Genomic DNA, 21,612 nt, shown 5'->3' with positions numbered 1-21,612 from the left:
AAAATCTATTAACTAGAACTACAGAGAATAAACTATATACACAATAAGTATTAGAACGAGCGAAAAGCTAGGGAGGTGGAGATCAGCTAAGCTGCGCTCCACTGTTCCAATGACTGACACGGGCGGTAAGAAGGAACTGAGGAGCTGTCATAAACAGATAGCTAAGGGTTAATGTCTCTTTCACCTGAAGCACCTGACCAGAGGACCAATCAGGAAACTGGATTTTTTCAACTTTGGGTGGAGGGAAGTTTGTGTCTGAGTCTTTGTTTTCTGTCTGCCTGCTTTCTCTGAGCTTTGGAGAAGTAGTTCTGTTTTCTAATCTTCTGTTTCTAAGTGTAAGGACAAAGAGATCAGATAGTAAGTTATATGGTTTCTTTTCTTTGGTATTTGCATGAATATAAGTGCTGGAGTGCTTTGATTTGTATTCTTTTTGAATAAGGCTGTTTATTCAATATTCTTTTAAGCAATTGACCCTGTATTTTGTCATCTTAATACAGAGAGACCATTTGTATGTATTTTTCTTTCTTTTTATATAAAGCTTTCTTTTAAGACCTGTTGGAGTTTTTCTTTACTTCAGGGAAATTGAGTCTGTACTCACCAGGGAATTGGTGGGAGGAAGAAATCAGGGGAGATCTGTGTGTGTGTTGGATTTGCTAGCCTGATTTTGCATTCCCTCTGGGGGAATAGGAAAGTGCTTTTTGTTTCCAGGACTGGGAACGGAGAGGGGGAGTCACTCTGTTTGGATTCACAGAGCTTGTGTCTGTGTATCTCTCCAGGAGCACCTGGAGGGGGGAAGGGAAAAAGGATTATTTCCCTTTGTTGTGAGACTCAAGGGATTTGGGTCTTGGGGTCCCCAGGGAAGGTTTTTCAAGGGGACCAGAGTGCCCCAAAACACTCTAATTTTTTGGGTGGTGGCAGCAAGTACCAGGTCCAAGCTGGTAACTAAGCTTGGAGGTTTTCATGCTAACCCCCATATTTTGGACGCTAAGGTCCAAATCTGGGACTAAGGTTATGACAGGAGCGGATGGGTCGGCAGGAATATATATTCGGTGCCATAGCGACGCCACGCCAGGGGGCGCCCAGCTGACCCACCGAGTGTTGCTAGAGTAAAAATCTTCCGACAGACGTGCATGCAGCGCACACACACCTACTTGGAATGGATATGAGCAAGCACTCGAAGAAGAACATATGAATATTATTTTCCTAAAAGAGGTGAAATACTGTATATAGTAGGAAGGATCAATCTCTGGAAGATTAAATGTATATCAGAGATCTAAAAATGCATAGAAAAGCCCTAAAAAACAGAGTAGTTTCATTTCATTTCATTTGCTATGTATTCTGTGATTCATTTGCTTATTATTTTAATTTAAAAGCTGCATTTTAAAAAACAAATACATAATTTTAATAATTTTTGAACAGCATAAATTAGAAACAGCAGACTGTATCATTCTGATACTTCACTGGGACCATATCATTCTGAAGACACCTTTGGAAACTTGGTTTAAACGAATTCCTCAGCGTGGAGAAAATCTATGGCCCAGGTAAGGAGCATGGACACAATCCAATTTTCTTGGGTCCTTTCCAGTGATCTAACCATAAGACCATCATCCAGAACAAACAGCATCTGATCATGTAATTACAGTCTGTATTATTCATCTACATGTCCAACAGTGCTTTGTAGACAGAAGTATTCATAAGCAGCTCCATTTTACACAGATTGTAGCCAAGCACATAGATTTGGCTTAATATTTTCCTAAGGGGACAAAAACATACCTGCTTTTACATGTCTTGTACTCTACTTTAAGAATTGGTTTACAAGACTCAGGTTTTTTCCCATCTCTTTGAATTTTTCCTGTGGAAAGAAAGAAGGTACAAATCTTACTAAAACTTACAATTGCCACCACACTGGATGGTTCTATATATAGCACAATAACTGAACTTTAAAGTCATTGCAAATGGCAGAGTACTAATACCTATTTTCCACTGCAGTTTGGATATTAATTTGTCTGAAATAATTAGATTCCTTTTGCTCTTTTATTCAACATATTTTCTTTCTTCACAGCAAATGCTATTGTCTTTTTAAATTCTGTTTTAAACATATATGAGCTTAAATGTTGTTTCCCACAAGCAAAACAAATCAAACAGAGAGTATTAAATAAAAATCAGATACTTTGGTGCTGAGACAGGCCTCTGATGTAAAATGTAACATAGCTGCTAGTTGATATTGAGAATATTCTGCAATTAAAGAATACAGGAACCTATACAAGAAATGGCTACGAAGTAGATCACAGGACCAGATAAAATGAACTAATCATAGATACCTGCAAATAAAACCATCTCTTTCATTCCTTCCCTGCAATATGTTCTTTTTAAAGCATCTTTCTTACCATGTGGGATTGTTATCTGAAATGGTCTACTAGGACTTTTCAAGTTCCACAGAGTCAAGCTGCCATCAGAGTGACTGCACATGAACTGCTTCCCCTCATGATGCCAGTCAACAGAATGAATAGCCTAAAGAAATGGTAGTGAGAACAAACACAAAAGTCATTACAGAATACACAGTTCACATTAACAAATACAGCTACATTTTAATGTGTGATTTGAGGTTATCCTTATCCAATGGCATCTCAGCAATCGGGTGCCTCTTATTTGTCTGCAATCCACCACCATCAGCACCCCTTTAAAGTACTTTCACTCAAATTGCTCATCAGAGCAAACAAAAGAAGCACCTTCAACTGTACATGCTAACTTAAATGTGTAATAACTTTTCTTAGTGTGTATCATTCTCCACATGCACGGCGAATTTTTTCTGAACAAAATTATTCAGTTTTACTGCAAACACCAGATACACCTGCAAGCTCAGAATATGGTAGTGGGCACTTGCTACAAGGGCAGATTTCCAGGGGTACATAGGGTTGAGAGACACCTCACCCACCTGCCCTTAGCCTGCGGAAATCTTGTTTCCTGTGGATCAGCTCCCTGAAATCATCAGCTTCTGGCAACACAAGCATGGTCCTCCAGGCCTCTGTAGGCCTCGTTCTGTCTGTACAGGTTAGCGATAAGCACACACCAATCCCTGGGTCCTTTGAGCATCCTTCTGGAGTGCCAAGCCCCTGATCCAACGAACACTCCAGAATTCTCGGATCCTCTATTCTCAAAGGAATAATACATCCCAGCTGGCAAGTTTTATTTTAGAATCCTCACTCACTTAACACACACCATTTAGCTATACATATAGTGAAAGCAAGAATAAGATTATTATCAAAGAACAGAGAGTTAAGTGATAGCGAGTGAGAATATTGGAAACAAATGGTACGTATAAAATAAAATCACTTAGCTACCAAGGCATTCCTCTATCTTCTAGAGGTTAGCTTATCCCAAGTCCTTTTCCCAGCATTTTCAAACACATTGGCTGACAACCCTTCTCATAAGATCAAGCCTGCTGGCAGCTTGACCTCAAAGACTGAAGGAATAACTGGGGATTCAGCTGCACCGCAGATGTAGTTTCAAAAGTTCATTGTCTTACACCTAACCAGGATAACACCTGCTGGTTTTGTTTTTTCTCTGCAACCTCAGCAATATATTGATTAGCATTTTACTCAGACTGTAAATGGGTATCCATTCTGAACCACACAATACTTAATTTGCACATGACCAGCCAGGGAAAGCATCTCTTTCCCTCCCTTCTCCCCCACCTGCCTGGACTATGTGGATTACCTTATGGTGACCCGTCTTAACTCACAGAGCTAGAGAACATGATTTTTAGTATATATGCATAACTCTTCACATATTTTCTCAACATACATCTCACAATAATGATGATGATCAGTGTGAAACAGGCTTTCGTTAGTGACCTTACATGACGTTCTTTGGTGGACTGGTATGTACAGGGGATTCCTGTAACCTTTACTTACTCTGTGCTCTTTGCCAGTTGGGATCAAGAAGTCCTCAGGTAAAAAATTTAGATTGTACATAGTGAGCTAGTACAGGGCTGGTGCTTTGATCTTGGTTCCATTGGTTCTGCCTTCTCTGGTTTCACAGTGAGGAGAATAGGTGGAAGCCAGATCAGAGCTCCTGCTCTTCCTGTTTGTTTTAGACCTGGGGAGAGGTGTGTATGTGTGGGGAGGAGAAGGGAATCTCCGATTGTCCCTCCCACTGGTCTGGGGTGAGGAGAAGAACATTCTAGTAAGACTCTCCTAGTGAGGTGGCAGACTGCTGATGTAAGCCAACCTGACCTGAACCCAAGAAGGTCTCGTTTTTTTCCCACACAAGCCAAACTGGACTTCATATTTGTATCCAGTTCTTGCTGGATTGGGTTGGGTTGCAAGGTGCTACCTAGATCCACAAAGGGACTTAGGTGGAAGAGGAAGAGGTGGGTTTCCTTATAACCTTCAGCTCAGTGGTTAGAGAATTCACCCAGGATATGGGAGACCACGGTTTAATTCCTCCCTCTGCCCAATGAGGATAAGGGATTTGAAAAGGGGCATTCCACCTCTCAGGTGAGTGCCCTAACCATTGCACTATAGAATCATTCTCACTCTCTCCTTGGCTCAATACATATTTAATTGTTTATACAAAGTGGAATGGCTTCAACAGGAGAGACTGAGAGACACTCATATCAGAATATCCCACAGCCCAGTGGTTAGGCCACAGAATATAATATCTCAAATACAGTGTGATGCCCTGTTCCAGGCAGACTATACTTATCTCCAACAGGTATCTGTTTAAAGAGGACTAGTTAACATGAACTAGGTACCTTTTAGTTTGCACTAGCAGCATTTGCATGGGGATTTCCAACGCAGCATGCTAGTGCATGCTTCAAATTACATGCATATAGTCTGAAATGCGGGGCCCTGTAGACATAGCCATAATTAAACTAAACCAAATTAAATCTACTTTAATTCTGAACGAGAGTGTCCATACAGAAGTTTAATGTAGTTTAACTAATCCAGTTTAAATGTACACCTTTAGTTCATTCAGATTAATTTTTCTGAGGGCTTGTCCACACAGGGACATCTAGGAAAATTAATCTAAATTAACTAAAGGCATGAATTTGAAGTGGATTAGTTAAACTGCATTAACCCCCCATGTTAACACCCTCATTCAGAATTAAAGCAGCCTTAATTTGGTTTATCTTAATTACCTTCCAAAGTGAACTAAACTGCATTAAGGGCACTTTAATTCTGAATAAATGCATCTACACAGAGATTTAATGCAGTTTAACTAGTCCACTTCAAAGTCACATCTTAAATTAATTTGGAGTAATTTTCCTGTAATCCTTATATAGACTAGCCTTCAGGGTACATCTGCACTGCAATTAAACACACATGGCTGGTCCATGACAGCTGATTCACGCTTCGGGGTTCAGTCTAAGGGGCTGTTTAATTACAGTGTAGATGTTCAGGCTCAGGCTGGAATTCAAGCTCTGGGACTCTTCCCTTGCACGGGGTTCCATAGCCTGGGCTCCAGACTCAGTCTAAATGTCTACACTACAATTAAATACCCCTTTAGCCTTGGCCCCATGAGCCAGCCGTGGCTGTTTAATTGCAGTGTAGCCATAATCCTTAACGTCCCTGCGTAGACAAGCCCTTGGACATACGAAATAGTAGAAGTTGGAACACAAAACAAAACTCTCTGAAAATTGGGAAATAATTATTTCTGTATTTTTTGTACAAATACATTCCCATGCAAAACTTTAAAAATGATCTTTATGTACACGTTTTAAAAAGAGATAGATTAGAAGTCAGGAGAATCATTTACTATTTATGTAAAAAATTATTTGGAACTTTATGGACTAAACTATGAATTTTTAGCATCAAGAGAATAGATAGATAGAAAGAACGCTTTCCTGCCTAACCACAAGTAGCCAGATTAGGGCTGATTCCTGTGGAAGAAAACTAAGAAAGGGAGAGGGGCTTATTGTTCCTTTTTCCCTCCACACCCCTAATGCACTTCACATGAGAGCAGTCATCATTTAAGTTTGTATATTTTGGTTTTCATTTCTAAGGTTTACATACTGGAATAATATAAAGATTTTCCTTGTCCTCTTTCTTTCCCATAAAATAGATAAACCAACATGGATTCTGTAAAGGGAAATCCGATCTATTAGGGTTCAGGTGGCACACTGGCAAAATACCATATAAAGGAAAACCTGATGACCTAATTTATTGGATATTTAACAAGTCTCTGAAAAAGTTCTACATAACAGGTGCTGAAGGAAACTAAGTCGTTTGTCGCCTAACCCAACGTTTCTCAAACTGGGGTCCACGGATCCCTGGGGTCCACAAGGGTATCGCAGGGTGTCCACTGGCCCCACTGATCAACTCCTTCCCCTCTCTCCCTCAATTCCTCCCTCTCCCTCCCAGTGCCTCCTGCACGCTGTGGAACAGCTGTTCAGCAGCATGCAGGAGGAGCTGGGAGGGAGGGGGAGAAGTAGGAACGGGGTGCGCTCGGAGGAGGGGCAGAAAGAGGAGGGGCAAGGGTGGAAGGGGGGCAAGAAGAGATGGAGTGGGGATGGGGCTTTGGGGAAAGAGGAGGAATGGAGGTAGGGCATGGGGCTGAGTATGTGGGGGAGCGCGGGGAATCTGCAAAAAATTGTAAATCAAAATGAGAGTCTTTGGGTTGCTAAAGTTTGAGAAGTGCTGCAACTAATTTTAGGATGCAAGATTAAATTTTGTATCATGTGCTAAGGCATATTACAATGTTTTAAGATATTAAAATAGAAGCTATTAGAGCTGTCATGCAAGTACAGAAACATAAGAGTCTGTATAACAACTAAGGCAGGCTTGGCAATAGGCTGAGGCCTGGTGAGCCTGTTAGTAGTTTTGATAGCTTAAGTAGCGAAGGAGTTAGCATGACTGCTTAACTTGAGATTTATACAAATTAGCAATGTTTTGTAATATGTAGTTTGTAATAAATAAGTTCACCACAGAAGCATAAAATAATGTGTTTTGGGAGGATGTTTTAGTATGTGTAACCATGAGACTAACTGCATTAACATATCGAAAACATTGGGGAATGTATTAAGGTGGTACGGACACAAATAGCTTATGACAGCAATCAGAGTCCCAATTATATGTTCCCAGAACACCACATATGGAAAAGGGACCAAGTTGTAAGTAAATTTGGTCTCAGAATGTATATTTATGAAAAACAGGATATAAAAACTGATTCATGAATGTTCATGTGAGACACCAAGAGTGACTGAGTAGGCAGCAGATCAAAATGTCATTTCCTCTTGCAGTGTGCTCCAATGACTGTTTCTTCCACCTTTGTTTCTAATGGGCTGCATTAGGTTCTAAGCCCTGGTCTACACTACAAGTTTAGGTCGAATTTAGCAGCGTTAGATCGATTTAACCCTGCACCCGTCCACACGCCGAAGCCATTTTTCTCGACTTAAAGGGCTCTTAAAATCTATTTCTGTACTCCTCCCCAATGAGGGGATTAGCACTGAAATCGACCCTGCTGGGTCGAATTTGGGGTAGTGTGGATGCAATTTGACGGTATTGGCCTCTGGGAGCTATTCCAGAGCACTCCATTGTGACCGCTCTGGACAGCACTCTCAACTCAGATGCACTGACCAGGTAGACAGGAAAAGCCCTGCGAACTTTTGAATATCATTTCCTGTTTGGCCAGTGTAGCAAGATGATCAGCACAGATGACCATGCAGAGCTCATCAGCACAGGGACCATGGAGTCCCAGAATCGCAAACGAGCTCCAGCAAAGCATGGACCAAACGGGAGGTACTGCATCTGATTGCTGTATGGGGAGACGAATCTGTGCTATCCAAACTCCGTTCCAAAAGACAAAATGCTGGAATATTTGGAAAAATCTCCAAGGGCATGAAGGACAGAGGTTATAACAGGAACCTGCAGCAGTGCCACGTGAAACTTAAGCAGCTCAGGCAAGCCTACCAAAGAACCAGAGAGGCAAACTGCCGCTCTGGGTCAGACATGCTGCTTCTATGATGAGCTGCATGCCATTCTAGGGGGTGCCCCTACAACTACCCTACCCCTGTGCTTCCCTCCTCCCCAACCCCTCCCGGGTTACCTTGGCAGTTATCCCCCCATTTGTGTGACGAATTAATAAAGAATGCATGAATTTGAAACAACAATGACTTTATTGCCTCTGCAAGCAGAGATCAAAGGGGGGAGGGGAGAGCGGTTGGCTTACAGGGAAGTAGAGTGAACCAAGGGGGCAGAACAAACAGAACTTTCACACTGTAGCCTGGCCAGTCATGAAACTGATTTTCAAAGCTTCTCTGATGCACAGCGCACTCTGCTGTGCTCTTCTAACTGCTTTGGTGTCTGGCTGCGCATAATCAGTGGCCAGGCGATTTGCCTCAACCTCCCACCCCACCATAAATCTCTCCCCCTTACTCTCATAGATACTGTGGAGCACACAGCAAGCAGTAATAATGATGGGAATATTGGTTTTGCTGAGGTCTAACCAAGTCAGTAAACTGCACCAGTGAGCTTTTAAACATCCAAAGGCACATTCTATCACCATTCAGCGCTTGCTCAGCCTATAATTGAACTGCTCCTTACTACTGTCCAGGCTTCATGAGCCATGGGAGCAAGGGGCAGGCTGAGCTAGGTGTAACCGCATGGTGCTTCCAACTGGGAGAGGCAGAGGCAGAAGCCTCCAGCTGGCATGGTATTCCAGGCAGGACTGAATCTCCATTAGATGAAATTTAAAGAAGAGAGTGACCTGGAGTCATTCCCATTTTTGTCCAGATGCCCCCGACCGACCTCACCGGTCTGCCCAGGTGCCCCCAAGCAACCTAACTGAGGTCAGTCAGAAGCACTCACAGGATGATGGTTAGCAGTCATATTGCACTGTCTGCCATCTGCAAGGCAAGGCAAGGCAAGGGGATGCTGCTGTGTAGCAATGCTGTACTGCATCTGCCAGCAGAACCCAGGAGACATACGGTGACTGTGAGCTGAGCAGGCTCCATGCTTGCCGTGGTATGCCACCTGCATGGGTAACCCAGGAAAAAAGGCGAGAAATGATTTTTTGCCGTTGCTTTCACGGAGGGAGGGAGCGAGGAAGACCTGACGATATGTACCCAGAGCCACCCGTGACAATGTTTTTGCCAGGCATTGGGAGCTCAACCCAGAATTCCAATGAGTGGCAGAGTCTGCAGGAACTGTGGGATAGCTACCACAGTGCAAAAGTCGATGCTAGCCTCGGTACTGTGGATGCACACTGCCGACTTAATGCGCTTAGTGGGGACACACACAATCAACTGTATCAAATCAATTTCTAAAAGATCGACTTCTATTAAATCGACCTAATTTCATAGTGTAGACATACTCTAAGTATGTCAACACTGTGGGATTGCTTTAAGTATGCATGATACAGGGGGTCATTTTGCTAAATTTTTCATACTCTCTTATTTTCCTGTTATTTCAGTTATACTTGTTGTTCTAACTGAATCTCAAAGCCTTGGGGTGTGCTTCACCAATCTGAGTAAAGAAACTGTTATTTGTAATGAGTACATTTGCACCCCGTTCACATATTTATCATTTTGCCTTATGTTCAACAATTTAATGATAATACAAAATTTAACTTCTGATTTTGTCAAACTTAATTCTTAAAATTAAGTAAAATGCATTTTGTCTCAATGCGTTGGCTTCATAATTAAAAAAACAAGTTTAAATATCTAATAACTGATGGATGACTAATTCAATGGAACAGGATGACATTTTCAGCTGAGGCACTTCGTACAAGTTGAAAACATATTGTAAATACACGATAAGGGAAAGCCAAATGTGTATTGGAAAGATTAAACAGGGAGACAATAGAAAGAGAAAATGAGTGCACGGAAAGTAAGAAGCCAAGTATGTTGCTTGAATAATGAGATGATGACTGCATGAGGCAAGGGTGTGAAAATGAAATGACAACAAAAGGATGCAGTTTGGAAGGATGATGGTAAAGAAAAGATGAAAGTTAATGTGTGAACATTAGAAAAAAAAGAATGAGGAAGAAAAATAAGAAACAGACCCACCAAACAACTGAATATGGTAATGTGAGAATATGCCACATCAATCCAAAAAAGGACTGAAAAGAATTATGGCATAGAATTTTTGCTTAGAAAATAATTAAAAGCTAAAGAAGCCCAGAAGCAGAAACATGGAAAATTCCAAAGGAGCAAGTGATGTCCATGAAAGGAGGAACCTGTAGAGATGACATTCTCTTCTCAAGCATCTCGTACGGGTCACTGCCAGAAACTGGACTAGATGGACCACATGTCAATTTGATGACACAATTCCTATGTTCCTAAGCTTGGCTTTGTGAAGCTAAACTATGAAAGCCTTGACAGTAAAATTATCCAGCTATTTTCACCAATAGGAGTCTGGTTTTCTAACATATGTCATACCTGAAGGACCTATTCTTTTTCTGACAGTTTGGATGGCTTGTCATGCCAATAAAGTCTCACCGAATTTAGCTGAATTGATACAGAGTGCTCATCTGCAAAAGGAAATATTGATTTGCACTCAATTCTTCTGTCCATCAGAAGGGAGTACAGTTTCCTCGCCCATCTCTGCCTAATGACCCAGAAGACACTGAACTATTTATTACCTATGTGCCAACAAGGAGATGGTTCACAAGCTGATCCAAAACCACTTAGGTCTCGTGGGATTCCTGTCCATCTCACACTAAGAAATACAAGACCCGAGGATGAGAATCCTGCCCATACAATTTTTAGAGTTGAGAACGCTCCCCACAACTATTTAGGTATTCTTCATACATTTAAAAAAAAAAAGGGGGGGGATGAAAAAACAGTTCCTGCATGGATCCTCTCCCAGAAATCTCCTTTTATCTCTTTCTGTTACCCATGAGCAGTATTTGTATTTCTCTGAATTGGGTTACCCAGTCAGTTTGTTAAGATGAGGGCTGTGTTTTGCAAGAAATAGTGGTCCAGTAGATATGTAAGAATATATCATACTGAAACCAACTGCTACTCAGCCTCTAGGTCTTTGTGTAATATATAAAACCTACGTAATAACTTGCCTTTGATATTAACTAATGAAGTAGAAGTATCCAGTAATGATAACAATGAAGTGTAATTCCTAAACACAGTTGTAACTAGAGCTGAAACTTTTCTTAGGCAAAAATGTAGATGTGACAAAACCAAAAAATTCTCATCAGTTACACTAGATTGTTCATGCTTTAAAAAAAAGCAAAAGACATTCCAAAAAAGTGAAAATGAAATATTTCATTTTTTCAGTTTGAGATTCTTTTTAGAAATTTTCTTCCATTGTATTTTTAAAATTATTTGATCCAAAACTATTTTTTTTTAATTTTTCAGATTTTCCAGAGAACCCAAAAAATCAGTTATTCACACAGCTCTTGTTGTAACACATGCAGGCTTGGTGTGGTGTTCTGTCCCCCTCTAGTGGTAGGTAGGCCACACAGCAGTTGATGAGTCTGCTCCAGCACTGGCTAGGAGAGCGGGGTCTTTTAGCTCAAGCAGTAATACCACATGCATTCAGACTCATAGTTCCCAGGTTTTGATACCTGCTGCCAATGGGGCATGGTTTTAAGGAGTATTATGGTATATTGCATTTCCAAAACTAACCGTACCTTTCAGATATATCTTCTGCTTCTTAAAACATTACCAAATTGTCCTTTACTCTGAATGAGTGAGAAATACTTACCTCATCATAGTAAACTCTTAAATCTGCTCTTTTTGATCGCAAGTCCCAGAGAACTACCGTCCCATTTTCATAGCCTATTAATAGCTGGGGAAAAAAAGAAACATGATTATCTTCTCAACTCTAAAATACATTTAAAAATATTTAAGCATTCTATGATTTTGTATTTTTTTTCTAAAATTAAGTTTCAGTTTTGGTGGAAACAATTACTCCTCAGACAGAAAATTATTCTTTTAGTGAGGGAACAAACTTGGGCATGGTTGGTAAGAAATTGTTAAAATTACGTTTATTAGAATAATTTGGCAGAGATGTGGTGCACAAAGCCACATTTCTGAACATGATGGTCACATTTTAATGGTCAATACACACCACAGTAGGAAAATCAGAGTGGCATGTTGGTTTGTGATGACCTTTGTGAGGTTCTCTGAGAACTCTGATCATCCTTGGGAAGTTCACCTGGATATTGATGAGATTGACAAAGTTTGCCTGGCCACTGGTTCAGCTACATTCAGTGCTACTTCTTGTTCAGCCAATTGCTCAAATAAACAAGTTTGTTTACATTTACAGGAGATAATGCTGCCAGCTTCTGATTTAGAATGTCACCAGAAAGTGAGAACAGGTATTTGCATGGCACTTTTGTAACCAACACTGCAAGGTATTTAGGTGCCAGATATGCTAAACGTTCGTATGTCCCTTCATGCTTCATCCACCATTCCAGAGGACATGCATCTCTGGACATACATCAAGAGACATATGAATCTTTAGTCCATCTGGTATGTAAATATCTTGCAACGCCGGCTACAACAGTGCCATGAGAACGCCTGTTCTCATTTTCAGGTGACATTGTAAAGAAGAAGCAGGCAGCATTACCTCCTGTAAATGTAAACAAACTTGTTTGTCTGAGCAATTGGCTCAACAAGAAGTAGGACTGAATGGACTTGTAAGCTGTAAAGTTTTAGACTGTTTTATTTTTGAATTGGTTTTTTTGTACATAATTCTACATTTGTAAGTTCAACTTTCATGATAAAGAGATTGCACTACAGTACTTTTATTAGGTGAAGTGAAAAATACTATTTCTTTTGTTTTTTACAGTGCAGATATTTGATATAAAAATAAATATAAAGTGAGCACTGTACACTTTGTATTCTGTGTTGTAACTGAAATCAGTATATTTTAAAATGTACAAAACATCCACAAATAAATAATTTAATTTTAAAAAAATTAATAATTTAAATAATTTAAATAAATGGTGTTCTTTTATTGTTTAACAGTGCAATTAATCACAATTAATTTTTTTAATCACTTGACAGTTCTACTTAGGACATAACCTATAAGAAGATGATGGTACCTCTGCACCACATATAATTTACTCTGTTATTCCATGTGGCAGCCAATAATCTAAGTGTCACTATGTAAGATGATAGCATTTCTACACAGAAATCCTCCTGTGTCCAGTTCAAGACATTATAGCAATAACAAGAAAAGAGAAAAAGGTTAGTTTCATGGCATATATATGAATGCAATTTTGAAACCATTGTTCTGTGAAGAAGAGAAGGTGGGAGAGGCTGGCATCTTTACATGGCAGAGTTACAGTACTTTGGGTACTCTGTGAACTTCTATACTTTGAAATGTTTGCATGTTTTGGAATGTTATCATTTGTCTTTAACGTTTATTTATGTTTTACAATATTATATTCTTTTAAGTTACTTGTAAACATGATTCTGAATTTCCTAGTTTTCTAATAATTATCATAGATTTTAAGGCCAGAAATGATCATTATGATCATCTAGTCCAGGGGTTCCCAAACTTGGTTCGTGGCTTGTTCAGGGTAAGCCCCTGGCGGGCCACGAGATGCTTTGTTTACCTGAGCATCCACAGGTACGGCCGCTCGCAGCTCCCAGTGGCCGCAGTTCGCTGTTCCTGGACAATGGGAGCTGCAGGAAGCAGCTGGCCATACCTGTGGAAGCTCAGTTTAAACAAAGCAGCTCCAGGCCCGCCAGGGGCTTACCTTGAACAAGCCGTGAACCCAGTTTGGGAACCCCTGATCTAGTCTGATCTCCTGCATAACACAGGCCAAAGAACCTCACCCAGTAATTTCTGCATCAAATTTCTGTTTGAGTATAGCATATATATTTTAGAAAGATATCCAGTCTCGATTTAAAGACTGCAATTGATGGGAGAATCCACCACATCCCTAAGTAAGTTGGTTCCAAGGGTTAATTATCCTCACTGTTAAAAATTTGCTTCTTATTTCTAGTTTAGACTGGCCTTGCTTCAGTTTCCAACTACTAGATCTCATTATGCTTTTTTCTGTTATCAGAAATCTCTTTCCCATGCAGGCATTTGTAGATACACCTCTACCTTGATATAACGCAACCTGATATAACACGAAATAACAGTGCATTGCAGTGGATCAAAGCAAGTTCGATATAACGCGGCTTCACCTATAATGCGGTAAGATTTTTTGGCTCCCAAGGACAGCGTTATATCAAGGTAGAGGTGCACCTCTTAACCTAAATGAAATAAATTGAGATTCCATAGTTGTTCATCAAAGTTTTCCAGACCTCAAATAATTTTTGCAGCTCTTTTCTAACCCTTTCCAATTTTTCAACATCTTTTTGCAAATGTGAGCACCAGAAGGGATAGTATTCTAGTGATAGTCTCACTACTGCTGTATATAGTGTTAATACAACCTCCCTACTCTTGCTTGATATTCCCCTGCTTGTACATCCCCTGGAAGGAGGAGACATATCATGGGGAGGGCGTGTTTGTTGGGGAAGGGATGGCAGAAAGATAGTCCAGGGAGGAGAAGTTATGTGGAGGAAGGAGAAGGAAGGGTATGGCAGAGTAAGGCTTTTCTACACCTAATTCTCTTTTGGTAGAAAGTCTTTTGACAGCAGCATCTTTAATTTACAGTAGGACTGGGTGGCTGAAAATTAGGGAGCTGCAATCAGCTTCATGTCAGGTCCTCTTCTCCACTGCCCTTAAGATATGTATGCATACAGTGGAGTACTGAGGCTTATATGTCTAAATATGTATACACCAGCAGGTTGTGAGGATGAACGTTGACAGCCACTCAGAACACTCTTGTGGGTGCTGTTGGGCTAAGGGTATATCACTCTGTACTAACCGAGATGGTCTCCCCCATTGAACCTAAGACACTTCCTGTATTTTGAAGGCCCTGACCAGTCTTGAGACTTTAAAGCATGGATTATACTTCTCCCAAGATGAAGTTAATTTCTGGCCCCAGCACTTGTAACAATTCTATAGCCTTCATTCCCAGAGGAAATTGGATCTCATCCTGGAGCAATCTATTGTGAGAAGGATTTCTAAGGGGGAAGGTGGGGTTGGTATGACCTCAACATTTTCAGCTGAAAACTATGATGGATTTGGAAATCCTTTGAAGAAGAAGAGTAAAAATAATAGTCTTCTCTGTCCTATTAAAAATAGAACTGTTGCTTTTTACAGAATGATTGACACAACCTCATTACTATAGCTGTTAATCTGGTTACAGAATTTCAAAATTTATAGGGCCTGTGAATGACAATGTCTAAGGAACTAATCACTGTGTTCAACATATTATTAGAGGCTCTCATTGAATATCTTACAACCTCCTGACTTTCCCTCATGCACTATAATTCCACAATATACAAGTGACGAAAAGATTCTCCCCCTCACACCCCATTTTCCAATGTTGAACCACACTACTACTTAATCGTTTATAGGACTTTACCAGTGCTTAATTTGTAATGAAACAGTTACCAGGGCACAAGTAATTTTTTTACATTCATAACTGATGCAGCAAGCCCAGAGGTGCCAGGGCTATGAACTCCCAAGCCTAGAGGTGCCAGGGCTCAGCCCTAGCACAGATTAAGCACAGGACTGTACCCTGTGGTCATGACGTTTTTTTTCCTTGCATGAAGGAAGATTTTCAAAAGCCTTTTGAAAGTCTAAAATAAATTAATCAATCAATCACCACATCTTTTGCACAACTTTTTCAAATAATTCTATCTGGTTAGATAATTTATTCCTACAGAAACCATGCTAGTTCACCAATATCACATAATACTCATTTAGTGAAGGAGATCCTAAATTTTAATTATTTTCACCACTATTTTTCCCAGTACTGAGGAACGGGTCATCCCAGTTTATAATTCCCATAATAATAATATATTTCATTTTTTAAATGCTGGGTGTACAACTGACTATCTTCCAGTCCTCTAGTACAGCATTTATTTAGGTTTTTCCATCACCTGTTTTAGACTCTAGGCACTTCACATTGTTAAAAATACAAAGTTCAATATAAAATTTAAAAAATACCATATACTTTGCTTAATTAATGGACTATCCCTATGGACGATGGTAACAGCATCAACTGGCCATCCATATCCCAGCAACCCAACACCCAAACCAGAAATGTACACTTAGACCCCACTAGACCATCAATCCACCTTTACCCCAAATGCATGTAAAATGGAGTAAACAACATATTTTTGTCAGTAGTTCATCTACTTCGTTACTTCTTTCAGAATAGTCACATTAATATAATCTAAACTCACTTAAGCCTGGGTCTAAATTACACACCATTACAGGCCTTATTACTTTTTATTTAAATGATCTCAGTTTAGTTTTTAACTAAACTTTGACTTTCAGTGGGAGCTGGGCACCTAGCTGCCATCTGGGTCTTTTAAAAATCTCCCTGTAAAAATCCAATTTCTTTTGAAGCTGGTTATGTGTTTTGTCTATGAGAACAAATATAGTGTGTTCATTCTGGTTATGTTCACTCTCTCCTTTCTCCAAGCTCTCCAATCCCTTATAGTTCTCTCTACCTTCCACACCATACCCAGGGGCGGCTCTAGACATTTCACTGTCCCAAGCATGGCGGCATGCTGCGGGGGCGCTCTGCCACGGGAGGTCCACCGGAGCCCTGTCTGCCGCCCTCCCGGCGACCGGCAGAGCGCCCCCCACGGCATACCGCCCCAAGCACGTGCTTGGTGTGCTGGGGCCTGGAGCAGCCCCAACCATACCACATATGAAGTTGGTATGAAATAGCATAAAAGCAACTTTATCTAAGAAAAATACTGATTTTTTTAAGTCAAATGGAGAAGACTAGTCACAGTCTATTATTCTTTTTGAATTATTGCATAATTGTGGAAAATGTCTATATTCTATAATACTCACTTATAAAATCACAGGGATTTATCGACACACTGCAAGTACCAACTCCTGCATGCACAGGTAGGGCTGAATTTCCTGCTAAATCCCACAGAACACATGCAAGAACACAATAACATGCAAGACAACAACTTAAAACCACCATAAAGATACAACACTATATATTGGTGGTGGTATTGTCTACACTGCTCATTACAATTTCCCCTCCTCTAACGGAATATGAATTTAAAACAGAAACTCCTATGATTCCAGACAGTCTGCCATCCCCACAGGTTCCATGTTGATCTACCCACTCAAGTCCGTTATTAATGGAGACATCACTCATAATTTGATTTAGCTTATTAGTGAATGCAGGTTCATGTGCTCAGGTTATATCTGTTGTGGACAGACTGTCTGTTGAGGACTGCAGTCTCGCGATTCTGAGCGTACCCTGGCAATTCCACCTTCACAACTGGTCTCCCATTACGAGACACAGAAACATGCTGAGGTACCTCCGAATCCTCCTGTGCATTCCTCTGGGATGATTGTTAAACATCCTCAGTGTCTGCCCAACCCCTCCTTTCAATGAATCCGTGCACCAGTTCTCAAGGCACTATAAAGGAGCGAGCTCTTGCTTTTTGTATCAGCAAAGATAAGTTGTTTAATTTTTAAATTGCCATGTAAGGTCCCCTCCAAAAAGGGCTATAGGATTTTTTCAAGGCTGCTTTTTCCTGTTGCATAGCTACACCTTCCCTCCTTCCTGGATGGCCACATAATTCTTTTTCCTGGTATCTTAGGACTGACATGCTCATTTCTGGCACATCTGTTCCTCCACCTTTTGAAATGCTGTTCTCAGGCCACTGATATAAGTCTTCGCTGTGTGTCTCACCCACAGGTGCCAGTTTCTTCTGGGCCCTGGGGGTGCTCAACCCCCCGTTCCACTACCAGCCCCACCCCCACCTGACCCCTTCCTCTAAGCCCCTACCCCATCTCTTCCTGCCCACACTCCACCCCAAAACCCCTGCTTCGCCTCTCCAGCCCCATCCTCCGAGAGTGCCGCATCCTCGCTCCTCCTGTCCAAGCTTCCTGCATGCTGTGAAACAGCTGATCGTGGCAGGTGGGAGGTGTTGGGAGGGTAGGGGAGGAGTTGATTGGCGGGGCCACCAGTGGGTGGGAGGTACTGGAGGGGATGGTGGGAACTGGCTGCCAGTGGGTGCTAAGCATCGACAATTTTTTCCATGGGTGCTCCATCCTGGAGCACCCACAGAGTTGGCACCTATGCTTTCACCTGTGAAGGTGCAAGGGGCCTTATCAGTTCTTGATGCCAGAACATGAAGTCCCATGGAAGCATGGATTTGTGGAGTCAATAAACAATCTCATAAGGGAAGTAACAGATAGTTGAGTGCTGGCTGGTGTTTTATGCAAAGACAACAAAAGCTGTTGTATAAACTGGGTCTCGTTGGTCTTCACTAACTAATACTCTAAGCATAGAACCAATGGTGCAGTTTACTTTCTCTACTTCTCCATTAATTGCAGAGTGGGCTACACTGGTCCTCACCTTAATTACCTGGAGTTGCTAGCTGACAAACCTCGTGTAATAACTGTGATTCAAATTCTTTCCCCTGATCACTGAAGATGCAGCTTGGTTGGCCAAACTTAAACACTACGTGTTTCATCAATGCAGCCATGACTTTATCAGTCTCTTTATCCTTCAGGGACTGCTCCACCACATGTTTTGGGAAAGCGTCAGACTGCCAGTAAATTCTGATTTTCAGTTGGTGTTTCTGGTAATGGGTCTTTCAAGTCAATCTCTATGAACCCCCAGGTCTTACTAGATTGGGCCATTCCCACTTCTCTCTTTGCAGGTGCTCTCGTTTCTTGACAGGTAAGAGAGAGGAAAGTATCTAGGCATTAATATCTGCAGCCATGCCCAGCCAACAAATCTGTTGGATACTTGGCTCAGTGTCTTTTCATACCTCAGGTGACCTGGTGCTTGGTTATCACTGAAGACACTCCAAGACTACTTGAAGACACTCCAAGCTTGCTGGCAATACAACCCTCTTAACTTCTTTGTCCCTTGTATTCACACCTGACATACTATTGCAATAATCTGTGTACAAAATATGCTTTATGAGGTGATATTTGAAAACTAATAACACACTAGTCAATAGCATCATTGTAATATATATGTAACAATGCTGTATGTGGAATTACGGATACTCGATCACATTATACTTTAAAGTTTGTGACCTAGGCTATATCTACACTAGCACTTTTGTCTGTCAGTGAAAAAAACATCGCCCTGATTGTCATAAGTTTCACCAACAAAAGCACTGGTGTGGACAGCGCTATGCTGGCAGGAGATGCTCTCCTAACAACATAGCTACCACAGTCCGTTGGAGGTGATTTAATTACGTTGACAGGAGAGTTCTTTCCCATCACATACAGCGACTACACAGGAGACCTTACAGCAGTGCAGTTGCAGCGGTACAGCTGTGTCGCTGTAAGGTCTGTAGTGTAGACACAGCCTAAAAGGGGTTTAAATCAGGTATGTCAGGGGAGTTGATTAACAGGTTTTCTCCGGAAAAAGGAAAGCTGCTGGCACCTCAAACCATGTGTGGCCCAGATTAGTTTTTGTCAGAGATTGCAGCAGGAAGAGATCATTTGCATAGTAGCTACCATCAGTGGAGAGGAATCAGGAGACAAACCAGAAGCCTTATCTTCCACACCTCATGGCTCCTTTGCTCAGCATGAACTAATGAACTTTACCTGGGAGTACCCATCAAAGAATACATTTCAAAGGTTCACTGAACTATAACGAGAGAGGGAAGCAAATCCTAAGTTAACCTTCTTTTTAAGGAGACTAAGAAACCTAGCAGTTTGATCTCTGTGATGGGTCCTGGCCAATAAAAAGATGGAAAGATGACTGTGGCTTAGAGAAAAAACATCTTGAACAAAATCTGTATTTTACTAGATTACCGTATATACTCGATCATAAGCCGATTTGTTTATAAGCCGACCCCCCCTAAAATGGGTAAGTAAAAATGGAAAATGTTTATGACCCATTCATAAACCAACCCTATAATTCAGGGGTCAGCATACTTTGACTCCCGGGCCATCAGGATAAGCTGCTGGTGGGCCGAGATGATTTGTTTACCTCGAGCGTCCACAGGCACAGAGGTAAACTTAAGTAAACAAAGTGTCCCGGCGCGCCAGCTGCTTACCCTGCCGGGCTGGGACAGCAACTGGTGGGGAAATTTTTTGTGGGGGAGAAGCTGGGAATCAGGGGAGTAACCCCTGTGATCGCCCCCCACATGACCCCACCCTTAGCCGGACCCCCACACTTTCCCCATCCCATCCCTTCCTACCTTACCTGGGGAGGGCCAGGGGAGGATGTCTCTGCCTGGCTGGAGCTGCTCTAGCAGGCTGGGCAGCGCAGCCGCAGCATGTTCCAGCGGGCTGGGCTGCGTGGCGTGGCCACAGTCTGCAGCCCCGGAGCAGCAGCTGCTTTGGAGGCTGGGGGGGAGAGCAGCATGGCCAGAAGTGGAGAGACTCTGGCCCTGCCTCTTCCCTTCTGGCTCTGCTCACTGTGCTGTCTCTCCTTGCTCCCTCTGTTGGGGGGAAGAGCTGTGTCTCATCTCTCCCTCTCTCTACACCCGTTCATAAACCGACTCCCGTCTCTGGTGCTTCCCTTTTTTACTAAAAAAATTAGGCGTATGAACGGTAAATTTTAGATCTTTAGATGCCTGTTTTCACTTTTATCTACTTTTAAGGATCGCTACTTTAATGTCTTTTACCTGATATAACTTACTCCATGCTCTTTTGTTAATAAACTTGTTTTGTTTTCATTATAAATCATGAGTTCTAGATAAGATCAGTACAGTGTGTGCTTCTATTAAGCTGACAGGATAGAAAGTTACACTGGCTCTGTAGAGGCAGCAAGCCTAATACTTTTTCTGTGAGGGACCAATGAGAGAGACAGGACCCTGCATGAAAATGATTTTGGGGCAAATTCAAGGCTGGAAGGCTACTAATGTCAGCCTGTGAGGCGGATCCAAGTTGGACATAGCCATGGTGAGGCTTGTGGGCCACTAGCAGGCTGTTGGGGGTCAGAGCTCTGAACTAATGCTGCATAGCCACAAGATACCTAGGGTTACAAGGCAGATGTTGACTGAATCCTTTACTGGCCTGGGTGAACCCCAAAACATCACCTTGGCATAGTTGGCAGGATTTACACAGTTTGTTGGTTAACTGAGGTTCACACTTGCAGCACTGATAAACTGGCTTTAGGTGATTCACAAATCAGAAGATTGAGAACAGATTAAAGAGAAGTTACAGTTTCATTATTTTTTGTTTGTTTCAAGTAAGGAAATAGAAAAAGAATAAAATATAAACATTACTGTTAGTGAAGCAACCACAAAGTTCGAAGTGGCTAGGGTGGAGAATGACAGAATAAAAGAGGAGCATAAACACCAAAAATAGTTAGATAAGGAGAAAGGCAAAGAGCGTAAACACCAAAAATGAGAATCTGCCTAGAGAGCTAAAGAACAAGAAGCAGCACACTGGTGGGCCCTGGAAGCTGAGAGACGAAGGATACCCAAGAGGAGAAGAAAGCAGCTGCACACCAATCATCCCTGGAACTGAAAGCGAAGATATCCAAGAAAATGAGAAGGAAAGGCTGTATGCCCAGAGCATAATGGACAGGGAGGAGCAGATCCCACAGTCCTTAGGTATGCCCTCCATCCAAGGAATGCTCAGCTGGGACAAGCTGTGCCCTACATACAAAGAAACAGATGGC

The 21,612-nt window shown here is 41.6% G+C and overlaps 1 protein-coding gene across 9 annotated transcripts in view; it reads right to left on the bottom strand.

The window, feature by feature from the left end:
• Nucleotides 1-21,612, bottom strand: part of STXBP5L (syntaxin binding protein 5 like) — a 424,278-nt gene that overhangs the window by 158,721 nt on the left and 243,945 nt on the right. For all 9 annotated transcript variants that reach the window (XM_030534340.1, XM_030534349.1, XM_030534386.1 and 6 more), the window contains exons 7-9: nt 11,664-11,747; nt 2,388-2,511; nt 1,774-1,852 (exon numbers count right to left, since the gene is read on the bottom strand). In XM_030534340.1, coding sequence (XP_030390200.1) covers nt 1,774-1,852; nt 2,388-2,511; nt 11,664-11,747 — 287 coding nt within the window. The remainder of the gene's footprint in view (nt 1-1,773; nt 1,853-2,387; nt 2,512-11,663; nt 11,748-21,612) is intronic.

Source organism: Gopherus evgoodei, chromosome 1 (genome assembly GCF_007399415.2).
Source record: "Gopherus evgoodei ecotype Sinaloan lineage chromosome 1, rGopEvg1_v1.p, whole genome shotgun sequence".
Taxonomy (NCBI): Eukaryota; Metazoa; Chordata; order Testudines; family Testudinidae; genus Gopherus; species Gopherus evgoodei.
This window is presented reverse-complemented; position numbering and strand designations above follow the sequence as displayed.